The sequence below is a fragment of the Chelonoidis abingdonii genome, chromosome 3 (assembly GCF_003597395.2).
Source record: "Chelonoidis abingdonii isolate Lonesome George chromosome 3, CheloAbing_2.0, whole genome shotgun sequence".
Classification (NCBI taxonomy): domain Eukaryota; kingdom Metazoa; phylum Chordata; order Testudines; family Testudinidae; genus Chelonoidis; species Chelonoidis abingdonii.
The window spans coordinates 93,154,707-93,166,716 of record NC_133771.1 but is presented as its reverse complement, the minus strand read 5'-3'; the positions used below and the strand labels follow the sequence as shown (position 1 = coordinate 93,166,716).

At 36.9% G+C, this 12,010-nt stretch overlaps 1 protein-coding gene across 1 annotated transcript in view; it reads right to left on the bottom strand.

The window, feature by feature from the left end:
* Window positions 1-12,010, bottom strand: part of KPNA5 (karyopherin subunit alpha 5) — a 43,337-nt gene that overhangs the window by 26,485 nt on the left and 4,842 nt on the right. The window contains exons 3-9 of the mRNA XM_075063899.1: window positions 10,154-10,255; window positions 9,971-10,070; window positions 6,954-7,048; window positions 5,394-5,525; window positions 4,261-4,349; window positions 2,025-2,124; window positions 163-326 (exon numbers count right to left, since the gene is read on the bottom strand). Coding sequence (XP_074920000.1) covers window positions 163-326; window positions 2,025-2,124; window positions 4,261-4,349; window positions 5,394-5,525; window positions 6,954-7,048; window positions 9,971-10,070; window positions 10,154-10,255 — 782 coding nt within the window. The remainder of the gene's footprint in view (window positions 1-162; window positions 327-2,024; window positions 2,125-4,260; window positions 4,350-5,393; window positions 5,526-6,953; window positions 7,049-9,970; window positions 10,071-10,153; window positions 10,256-12,010) is intronic.

Here is a 12,010-nt window from a genome sequence, read left to right as displayed (position 1 = left end):
TACAATATCAAGATGAGTTGATGTACTCCCTGGAAGATCTCTACATTCCCAACTGAGAACCACTGCTCTGGAGGACAGCCCATCAATACTGTAGGCCCACAGTTTGAGCTCATGTTCATGTTGGCAACATTCTAAAGTAGAGATTTGACTAAAGGCACTTACATAAGAAGTTCCACCAATCTTCGACAGACTCCAGAATCAATAACTGCTTGGATTTTATCATTGGGTCCATCTGAAAGGTAAGAGAGGGCCCAACAAGCATCTGCTAATACATCTGGGTCACTGCTAAATAACAGTCTTGATAAAACATTTAAGCAAGGAGCAACCTAGGTTAAAAAAAAATTATACATGATTAGATGTTTCCTCTATTTTTTGTTTTAAAATTTGTTTTCCCTGTGCTAACAGAAAAATGTGAATTAAATTACATGCACTGTATGGTGAGCAGAGTAGGCTTACTATCTCAGAATAGATTGTTCCACTGTCAAAGGCTAAGGATGACTGATAAACCCAAATCAGAACTTTGCAGGAATTACCTTTATCACACAGTCTGCTACAAAGACACTGCAACCATGCAGTAATGTTGGTCTTTGCACGAAAAGGAAATGATTTATTGTGTGTTTCAGAATTTATCTATCAAGTAAGGCTTGCTTTTCAGCCTACTCACTTGAAGGAATTACATTATAATAAATCACTTTACAAAAAGGGATCATATGTTTTTCAGCTGACCATATACTACCGAGTTTTACAGAACCAAGCCAGGAAAATTTCTTCTGATCTCAGTTCCCATTCACCTGCAGTCTCTCTGGGCAGAACTGGAACCCAACCTCCTCCTATCACCTCAATATAGCAGTTCGTCTGATGAAGCAGCCAGTTTTAGCCCCACCTCACCCCTCAGTTTTCCCTTCAATGGTCAACGTTGGGAATACTGGGTTCTTTGCAGGGATTACGAGTCCTTTTCTCTTCAGCTGACAGTTGCTACAGACTTCTGCTTCCTCTACCTCCTTTTAATGCTGCTATTGTGACGGGCAAAGGAACTACTCAGAGTAGCAGTTGCCCAGAGAAGGGAATAAGTAAGCAGCAAAGAGCATTCTTGTTCTACGCTACCAGAAAGGGCTATTATCGAAGGCAGCGTCTTATAAACTGGAATAGCAAGATGGAGAAACTACTCACCATTTTGTTAACATCCCCCCACGAGAGTAAAAGTAAAAGTAGCAAATTAATAATCAGTCTCCCACTCTATGAGAAAAGTTTTGCAGAAGGGAAAATTGAGAGATGCTGAGTAATTCATTTACCCAAGGTCACAAAAGCCAATGGCAGAACTGAGACTAAAATCCAAAAGTCCTGACCTCACTTCCCTCCCCTCTTCCAGAACACCCACTGATTTACTTTAATTAAATAAACTATTTAAAAGCTTTAGGATAATGATACAAAAATGTTCCTCATTTACAAACAAATACTTACATTACAAAGATGGATTGCTTTTTCAAAGTTAAAACATCACCACATTAATACTATTCTGCTGAAGAGCTATAGCAAAATACAAGAAACTTGTTTCCTAGCAAGATACTGCTGACCAAGTTGATGAAAAGCTAAAGGGACACTTTTCAACTACTTTTAATAGTTTATTCTCTTGTTTACAGAAAGCATCATAAAAGATTATGATAGCTTATTTAGACACACTGGATTTGGTTTGGTTTTCAGATAGCAAACAAATCAATATTCTTCGCACTTGCATTAAGGTCAGCAGAAATGCTCTGCATATAATGTAACATCTACATTTTCTGTTGTCACACAAAATGGCGACTATTTATTGGTGAAGACAATTTAAATCAAGCTCAATGAGAAGAACAGATAATATGATCTACTGCAAACATGTCTTCTCATAACAAAAAACTCTTTACCCCAGAGATTGACTGGGTTGACAAGAAGATTCTTCTCTGTATGAGAACACTATATTACAAATGTAGTGCCCCTTCAAATTTTGTAAGTTCCTAAAAAGTGAAATATTTTGATACCGCACATACCTTACTAAAGTCTGGAGGTGGATTCTTGCCTCTACAGAGGTTTGAGAGGGCCCAGACTGCATTTCTAGTTGTTGTAAGTCTATTTGAATTTGTTAACAATCTGCCAAGGAAGAGAACAAACATCCCATTAAATTCGTTACCAAGGAGTGATATTCCCTTGTTTTCCTAGGATTCTTAATGCTGTCAGAAGTCTAGAAATAATTCTTATCTCCCTGCATTAGTTTAATTCCTTTCCTCTTGCAAACACTGATTTTTGCCTGTTTTGAAATATTCTCATGGCACAGACCAGTTTAATAGATTATGTGGTTCACAAGAGACACTTTCCCTTACACTATTGCAGGGGTAGACAACTTACGGCACATGTGCGAAAGGCGGCACACGAGCTGACTTTCAGTGGCACTCACACTGCCCAGGTCCTGGCCACCGATCCAGGGGGCTCTGCATTTTAATTTAATTTTAAATGAAGCTTCTTAAACATTTTAAAAACCTTATTTATTTTACATACAATAGTTTAGTTATATATTATAGACTGATAGAAAGACACCTTCTAAAAACGTTAAAAGGTATGACTGACACGGAAAACCTTAAATTAGAGTGAATAAATGAAGACTTGGCACACCACTTCTGAAAGGCTGTTAACCCATGCACTATTGTATAGCTTCTCTCCCCTCATTCACAGTCACATAACAATGCGGTGGCAAGTACAGCAACTGCTTACATGAAAAATAATAGGAAGGTAATTAATTGAGTTTCTTGTAATACAATATAGCAGCTGCTAAAAGGAGGAGCCAAGAACAGCAATTGGGAACCTTTCTTATTAACACAGGTATTTTCATTTAAGGAACACATTCAGGCTAAGCTATTTTTAAAAAGATTGCTACCAATGTTACTAGAATAATTTTTTTAATCTAAATTTACTTTTTAAGCATTTAAGTTTGAAAATGGTAAACAATGCTGCAATATTTGGGCTGCAAACACTGGGAAGGAACGGACAGACACATTGTTCTGTGTTTGACATTTTCAAGTTGTTTGTAAAGTGCTGAGGTTATTTATTTTAACAAACCATTAGAGCTCCTCTACATTTGAAAGTTTATTTGGACAAAGTAGGGTACAAATTTAAAGCAAAACAGCTATTTCTGAATAACTCTGTAACCCAGGAACCTCTTGGTGCCAACTGGCTGGGGGCATGAGGGTGCATAGTTTTACAGGGATCCCTATGTTGCATATAGTCATAGTAAGCACTTGCAGATGGCATATGAGGTCTCTACTGAGAGGCAGTAGCTCACCAGTCATCATAATCATGAGATTTATGTATGGATAATATTTAAGGAGTTATATGTAGTGCCCTACCAAATTCACAACCATGAAAAACGTCATAGACCACGAAATTTGATCACCCCCCGCGAAATCTGGCCTTGTGTGCTTTTACCCCATACTAGAGAGATTTCACAGAGGAGACCAGCATTTCTCAAATTGGGGGTCCTGACCCAAAAGGGAGTTGCACAGGGTGGTAAGATTATTTTAGAGGGGTTGCAGTATTGCCACCCTTATTTCTGTGCTGCCTTCAGAGCTGGGTGGCCTGAGAGTGGCAGCTGTTGGCCAGGCACCCAGCTCTGAAGGCAGTGCTCCAACAGCAGCACCGCAGAACTAAGGCCACGTCTAGACTACGCGCCGGATCGGCGCGTTAAAATTGATTGCTCGGGGATCGAAATATCGCGTCTGGTCTGGACGCGATATCTCAATCCCAGAGCGTGCTTAGATCGATTCCGGAACTCCAGCTAGACGACCGGACTTCCGGATTCGACACAGTGAGACGCGCGGGATCGATCCCGCGCGGTGAAGATGGGTGAGTAAATCGATTTTAGATATTCGATTTCAGCTACGCTATTCTCGTAGCTGAAATTGCGTATCTAAAATCGATTTAATCTCGTAGTGTAGACCTGGCCTAAGAGTGGCAATACCATACCATGCCACCCATAAATCAATTACAAAATCCAAACAAACTAAGCCCAGATATTCCGAGTGTTAGAACAGATATAGGTTTTTTTATTTTTGGTGTTATTGGTCTAAGAGCTAGTAAAGCAAAAATGACAATCTACATTCAAATATTTCCTATAAAAAGTATAAAAGCCTATGTAAAGTTTTCTTTAAATGCACACACACACTAACTTGTAGTGCATGGTTCCCATTGTCTAGAACTGTATGTTTTACTTACAATAATAGTTTAAATACTTACTCCAGGAGTGGTGAGAGTATTCCACTGTTTAAGACAAAATCTCTGCATTCTGCGTTGTCACCGGCAATATTACCAAGAGCCCACACTGCCTTTGGAAAACAAAGTAAGCTAATATAAACATAATAAAAGTTTATCTAAAATACTTTTATAGTGTAGACTATACATTATGTATTCCTCTCACGACAAATTCCTATGATGGATTCAAAAAGCTCAAGATTATAATTACCTGAACATTCCAGAAAAGAAAATCCTCTCATTGTACAACTTTCTCAAATCAAACTTGTATACTTGATAAATTACACCCAAGAAAGGGCTTGCTAGCCTTTTAGACAAACTTTATAAAGGCCATATATTTGTACAAAAATCTCAAATACATTATTAATTATATCCGTAATGAATGGTATTTTATAATGTGAATATACTTCCACCAAAAAAAGATAATTTTCTCCGCAACAATAAAAATGTTGTATCTGCATCCGATCCGCAATCTCCAAAAATGGTCCATGGATATCAGCGAACTTGCAGGGCTCTATCTATATGTAATTAAGCATAAAGTTCCCTTTGGCTAAGCAACTCAATTGCACATAGCTATTTAAAATGGAGTCATTATAAAGGATTTGTTAGATCAGGAACCATTATTGCTTATTTTTCAGTCACTCCAAAATGAGCTAGGCATCTTACAAACAAGTAAATGACAGTCCCTGCTCTGAAATGACACACCCTAAATTCAGCAAGACACACTGGGGCGGAGAGAAGAAGTTAAGAGGAAAGATAAGGAAACAAGATCATGCGGTAACTCAAGAAAGTATATGGATATCTTGGTCGTGAAGTTATTTTATTTTCTCTATTGCTATGCCTTAAGATCCTTGCAAACATCACAACAGAAAATAAGTTTTTTAGGAGGAAACAGAATGAGATAAAAGACAGAGGCTGGCAAAGAGGAAGCATTACGGGCAGCACAGAAAAAAGGTAGACATCCGTGAGATGGAAAAAAGGAGCACACAGTGTGGAGCCTTATTTTTGTAGTCATAATAAACTAGTACACATTCTACCACTCAAAACTTTTTAAACCGTACACAAAGGAAACAGAAAAAGGACAGTTATTTAGAAATTACAAAAACACAAATATGTACCTGCTCCTGTACATCTTCATGTTCTGAATTAAGCAACTTAATAAAAACTGGAACAGCTCCAGTCTCAATTACTACTTTGGTGTGTAGAAAAGTTCCAGATGCTATATTTGTCAAAGCCCAAGCTGCTTCAAACTGTTGAAGGAGAAAGACAAACAGAAGTCATTAATGGGAAAGCAAACATATTAAACAGAGTAGATTTTATGTATTTGGAATTTTTATCAGATTATCCAATTCCATTTTTCTTCTTTGATAACTAAAATAAATCTCTCCATTACTATGCTTTTACGAAGAAGAAAGTCACTGGCATTAACTAAATAATCTAGTACCTATTAAGCATCTTAGTAAAGGAAGTTGTTGGTTTGATTACATTATTAGGGCTTTTCGACACATGGCATTATTCCTGATTCACTGTTCCTAATTTAATTCCATGCGTGGACAGTCTTATTCTGGAATAAGACAGTCCATACATGGAGTTAAATTATTGACAACTCCATGTGTAGACAAGCTCTTAGGTTCTGACAACACAAGAAAGTTGCACTGATTTAACTGAAGTCATTTTAAATCAATTTAGTTCAACAGATGCAAACCCCTAAATGGACACTAATTTCAGTTTAAACCAGGTTCAGCTTAAAATTAATTCTGGTGCTACTTTCTTGGTTAGACAAAGCCTTAGGCCTGGTCTATGCTACAGAGTTAGGTTGACATAAGGCATCTTATGTTTATCTGTGTGTCTCGGCTACAACATTCCTCCCACCGATTTAACTTGCCCGCTATGCCGACCAAATAATTCCACTTCTGTGAGAGGCGTAGTGCTTAGGTCAACGCAGCATCGTCATACACACTGCATTGCTTACATCGCCTTTTGCTGTCTTTGACAGCCCAAGGTCCCCACAATGCCCCATTTAAGTCCGTGTAAGAGCTCTAGGTGGGAACATGCACCACCGATAGAAGAGCATAGCGCAGACACAAAGAGATGATTTAATTACTGCGGGGGCTGTAGGTCGACCTATCTTAAGTCAACTTAATTTTGTAGTGCAGACATGTCCTTAGTCTGGCTTTCCACGTGGCAAGTGTTGGGCGAAACTAGGTGTATTCCCATTGTTTGCTGAAAACTCCATAAAGATTTTCTGGAGGGGCCAAATAGAAATTTTTTGATTTACCATTTTTTTCTAATTTTCTTTTACAAGATTTGTGAATGAAGTCAATGGTCACAAAAACATTTTCAAACCAGACAGTGTTGACAGATGCTGTCAGCTTGCTTATACATCTATGTCAATGCTTCTGATATTCCAGTTTCAGGGCTCTCTTGAATTGAATGCCATTCACACAGAAGGAGGATGTGATAAAATGAACATAGGGAGACTAGCATGGAAGTCTCTTGAGGGCCAAGTCAGGATTTCTAGTAAGTGACAATAAGCTGGCATCTCATGCAACTGGAATACAAATCCCTGATGGCCACATATTACTAAATCCAATTCTAAAGCCATATTCTCCCCAGTTTGTTTTCTGAGGTTTTTTCCCATTCCCAAACCTAAGTCAGTATCAGTAATATTCACTCACTTGGAGAGTGCAATTCTCATTCCTCTCTAGAAATTTCACAAACCTCTGCACAACTCCTTGTTTCTGTATCACTTCATCTATAGGTGGATTAGGCTCTAGAGGAAAAAAGGAGGTTATTTGCACTAATGAAAATGAAAGCCAACAGCTTAAATTACATCATAAATATAAAATAGATTACTGAGCACAGTTCTCAGGAAATTCCTGCCATAATTGTAACCTCAGAAAAATTAGTTCCCTCATTTATTATCTTACGTCTTGTTTGCCCAGGGGAAAAAGCCTGAAATAGCTAGTTTGAAGTAGATAAAATTAAAGTGCACAAAGACACTCTTAGTGAAGAATAAGAGCATCTACATGGGAAGTGAGTGCAGAAAAACTATTGTGCTTTAAATTTACAACCGAGCTGTTGGAAATAATTTCCCAAGTTTATTAAGGTTTACTACTACTCAGTTTCCACACAAACATTCCTTTATTAGTCCCAAAGGCCACATGGTGTGTGTTTAATCCAAAATATAAATATAAGCATATACACCCATATTCTATACCAAGCAACAACATAGTCATAAGCATTAGCCAAGCTACTTACAACAGGTTCAGGCCGGGGAGACATATTCCCCATCATGGAATGACTCCAAAGAGGTAAGGAAAAACTCAGACAAAGAACTGCTAGACAACCTTGCTTTATAGACACAAACAAGCGATGTCACTGCTGGTTACTGGATCTTAACTAAAGTCAGTTGAAGCAATTTAGGACACACTGAATTCAAGCTCTCTCCCCTTATCTCACTTAGCTATATTTTTCCCTAGCTATTGAACTAAGCATTTCTAACTAATCATTTACCACACCTGGTGCCCAACTGACCATGTTTTCTTTATTTCTATTGCTTAGCCCAAATCTTAAATAAGGTAACACTTGTATTTTCAGGGTCACTAGAAATTTAACAAGCAAATCACTCTTTCTGGTCACATGCTTCGGGCCTATCACTTACGTCAAGATCCAAACTCAATTTAACTTACTCAGGTCAAATGTGAGACTATACTCCTTCACTAGGTATTTTGTTTTCCTGTTGTTAGCTTCCCTGCTGACAAGCACTTAGATACAGCCCCACTAAATTACAGTAGTGTATTAAGCACCTTACTGTGTATAGCCTGTGGTACCATGTCAAGCCCCCTGCATGATGGCCTATAATCAGCTCATTGTAACACCGTTTACTTTGTGCCAATCTTTCAGGGCAATGTCATCAAAACAACCAGTCTGAAAAGTTCCTTCTAAGTGTTCATTACTTCCTTTTGCTAGCTAATAGTAATTATCCAATAATTATTTCTGCTTGATAATAAATAGCTGTACAATCTACTATTCACAGCTATGTATTCAAAATTGAAGAGCCATAAACAGGTACCTGGTCTGAAGCTGCTGTTAGCATCCCAACTGCAATCCAGAGAGAAGTCTGCTTTTCAAGCAGACCATGGTTCAGCTAAAACTTATCCGACTCACAAATATCCAAAAAGTAAAATCAAAGCAATGAAGATCCAGAATCACGAGATGAAAGACAATAACTCAGAATCCAGTAGAAGTCACACTACATATACAGGTTGTTAAAAAATCACAGCCTGATGTGCTAATGTCATTCGACCACTTCCTTTCAGAATGTTTCCAAATGTCAGAGTCTGAAATTTTGTCTACAAGTTGTGCCCTGGGGGCTCTTCAGATATACAATAACATAATTAATCATGTACCTTTGAAAGAAGGTTCACGGATTCACTTGAATAGTAGATTGTACAGCTATTTATTATCTAGCAGAAATAATTAGATAATTGCTTAAGGGAGACCATCAACTTAAAAAACTACACTTATCTGAATTTTCTATGAACTTACCTATTATTACAGATAACCTCTAAAATTACATTATAACAGAGGTCAGAGGGGGGAAAAAAAGAATCTATTTTTCCCTTTTGAATAGCACATTCTCTACAGTCCATTTCAGCCTCCGAGCCAGCCTACCTCCCGGCCTCAGAGGTAAGGAAGGATATGACCCTGAAAAGTTTGTGGACCACTACCCTAAAGCACAACAATTCATATCCATCCCAAAATTAGTTTTATTTATTCTTATTTAATGCAACTCTGAATGTTTTCATAAATCAATACAAAAGTCTAGTTTTTTCTCTATCCTACTAAACTCTTGGCTTCAATGATACATTGTGGCAATGATTTTCACAAACTAACTGCATTTTGGGTAAATATATTTCCTTTTATCAACTGCTACACCAATAAAGCAAGATATCCAAAAATCCAACTGCAACTTGTAGCTATATATTATAGTTTATACTACAAAAAATAAAGGTACTTTACAAAAATATGCTCAAGACTGAATACTTTAGTTTGGAAATCAAATACAAATAACGCAATAGAAGAATATCAAAATAGTAATGGTTAGATAGACATACTTTAAATAAGTAGGCAAAAACATATTGAATATGGCTTCCTAATAATTTCAGTTCTCTAGGCTTCTTTAGGATGTATAATTATTTAAATATTATAACAACATCTGACTCACTTTTGCTAAAGATCTGATTATACAGAACAAGTCGATTGTGTATCATGTTCCATATAAAGGAACAAATCAGCATTAGAGACAGACACCACCATGGTATCAGCCACAATCCCAACTAGAATAAATTGGAAGTGTATTTTAACATTAGCAGCTGAATCAAAATTGTTCAAGGAATTCAAGCATTGCAATGAGCAGTGGTAAGTGTGCAATCACTGCCCTAGCTCCCTTTAATCACAAAGTCCTTGCTTTTGTTGCTTCATCTGAAAGACTTAACATTACTGTAATGAATCTTTTTATGTTTAGCCATTATGTCCAAATGAATGTGACTACTCATCTGATTTAAATATAGCTAGACGCTCTTGTTTTTTTTTTAAAGTTGCAAATTTAAGATGTATAAATTCAATGTGACTAATACTTGTTATATGAACATAAAACAAGCAGCATTAAAAAAGTAAAACGTTAATTTACCTTTAGAAAGCAGTTTTCTAAATTTTTGTGTTGCTGTGAGCTGTTGATCAGGATCATCTGAGAAAATCATCTGCACCATATCAGCTGTAATAACTTCTTCCTGAAAAATGTAAAAATGTTATCTTGTTTGCAGCTTTAAGCATATTTGTAAAAATACTTTAAATGTATTTATGTATTACTTACTTCTGGAATAGGTACAGTAGAACTGACATCAGGATCCTGGATGGGGCTTTCCACCATAGATTCTTCATTTCCCAGGAGAGAAACATTTCTGCGTTTAAATAACTAAACAAAGAAAAATGTGTCAAATTTTACATTGTTTTGTGTTTTTTTTTAATTTATGGGATAGATATGCAAAGCATATAAAAAAATCTAGTTCATCCTTCTGTAAGTTCGAAGAAAACAAATTTCCAAAAGCAGTCATCAAAACCTCTCACCAATTCTCAGAAACTTCACAGAAAGTAGTAGATCATATGAAACTGTAAGGCATATAGATTAGGATGAGTGATAGTATTGTCTCCATTTTCAAAAAAACCCTGAACTTTAACAATGACTGTATACTGTCTCCCTTCTTCTCTCCAACCACCCATGAAACTGGGGATCTTAAAATAAAGTTTTAGGAATTTTAAAGGAAAAACCCAAACACTCCTGTAGTATTTGTAATCCAGAAAGAGCTAATGTGCTTTAGAGGCTTCACCTTGGAAGTCTGCTGTTTATTATATTAGAAAAAACATTTAAAAATATACAACGGATAAAAAAAACAAAGAAACCCAATTCCCTTTTTTTATAGTTTCCTATTTTATTCCTTGCAATTCAAAAGAGATTTTGAAATGGAAGGTATATAATGTGAAACAATTTCTCAATGGTTTTGTGTACTAAAATATTTTAAAGTCACTAAAACTGGTCTAATGGTGCTTATTGCACTAGTTTACAGTAGGGCTTTCCTTGATCTTCTGAACCAGAAAAGTTTGGTAAGAAATTCTGTGCCCTCTTTACATATGGTAATTACATATTACCTTAGTCTAGCCCGTGCTTTTCTGCACACTGGGCTACTCACATTTGCCATCCTTGCCTGTCAACTGCCTTTCTCTCCAAATCTTCCCACTTTATGTTGAGGTGCTAGATGTCATTCAGCACTGTTTGTTTCTATGTTATTCATGGTCTTCCTCTCTCTCTTCTTGTGTTTTCTGGCTTCCATCCAAGGGCGGTATTTGGTAAGTGTTTTTCCTCCATTCTCAGCATATGTCCCAGCCACTGATGTCTTCTTTTGTAGATTGTGAGAGAGTGCCTTGTCCAATAATTTTTCTGACTTCTTCATTCATCTTCCTATCTCTATATGTTATTCCCAATAGTCTTCTCAGACATTTGTAATTAAATGCATCCAGCTTTTGCGTATCTTTCTTGGTAAGTTGCCATGTCTCACTGCTATATGTTTTGATGGCGATAGCAACTGCTTTGTCACGACTAGTTTTGTCTTGATGGAGACGTTTCTCAGTCTTCCAAATGCACTGTTTGCCTTCCCGATTCTTATTTTCGCAGAACTAGTACCATCTTGGCTGATGGTACTTCCAAGATACGTAAAATTGTTCACCTTCTCCAGATTCTCTCCTTCCATTTTGATTTCTGTTCTCCCTATAGTCTCCATTAACATGGCTTTACATTTCTTTGTATTGTATCTCAAACCTATCCACTCCATTACTTCTTTTACTTGGTTTGTGTATTTTTGTAGTCCATTGGCATCTTCATTGATAAGACCCAGGTTGTCAGCAAAGTCTAGATCAAATAGCCTTGAATTTTTCCATTTTAAGCCACATGTATCACTGTCATATTGTTTTAACCCGTAGTCGACAACTAGCATACACAAAAAAGGCAACAGGACACACCCCTGCCTTGCATATGTTTTGATGCTGAATGGCTTACTTGATCTATTTTCCATTTTAATGCAACTTTTTGAGTTGGCATAAAATACCTTCATAATGTTAATTTTGTTGGAAATCCATATTGTTCCACAATTTTCCACAATTGTTTCTCTGTTTACAC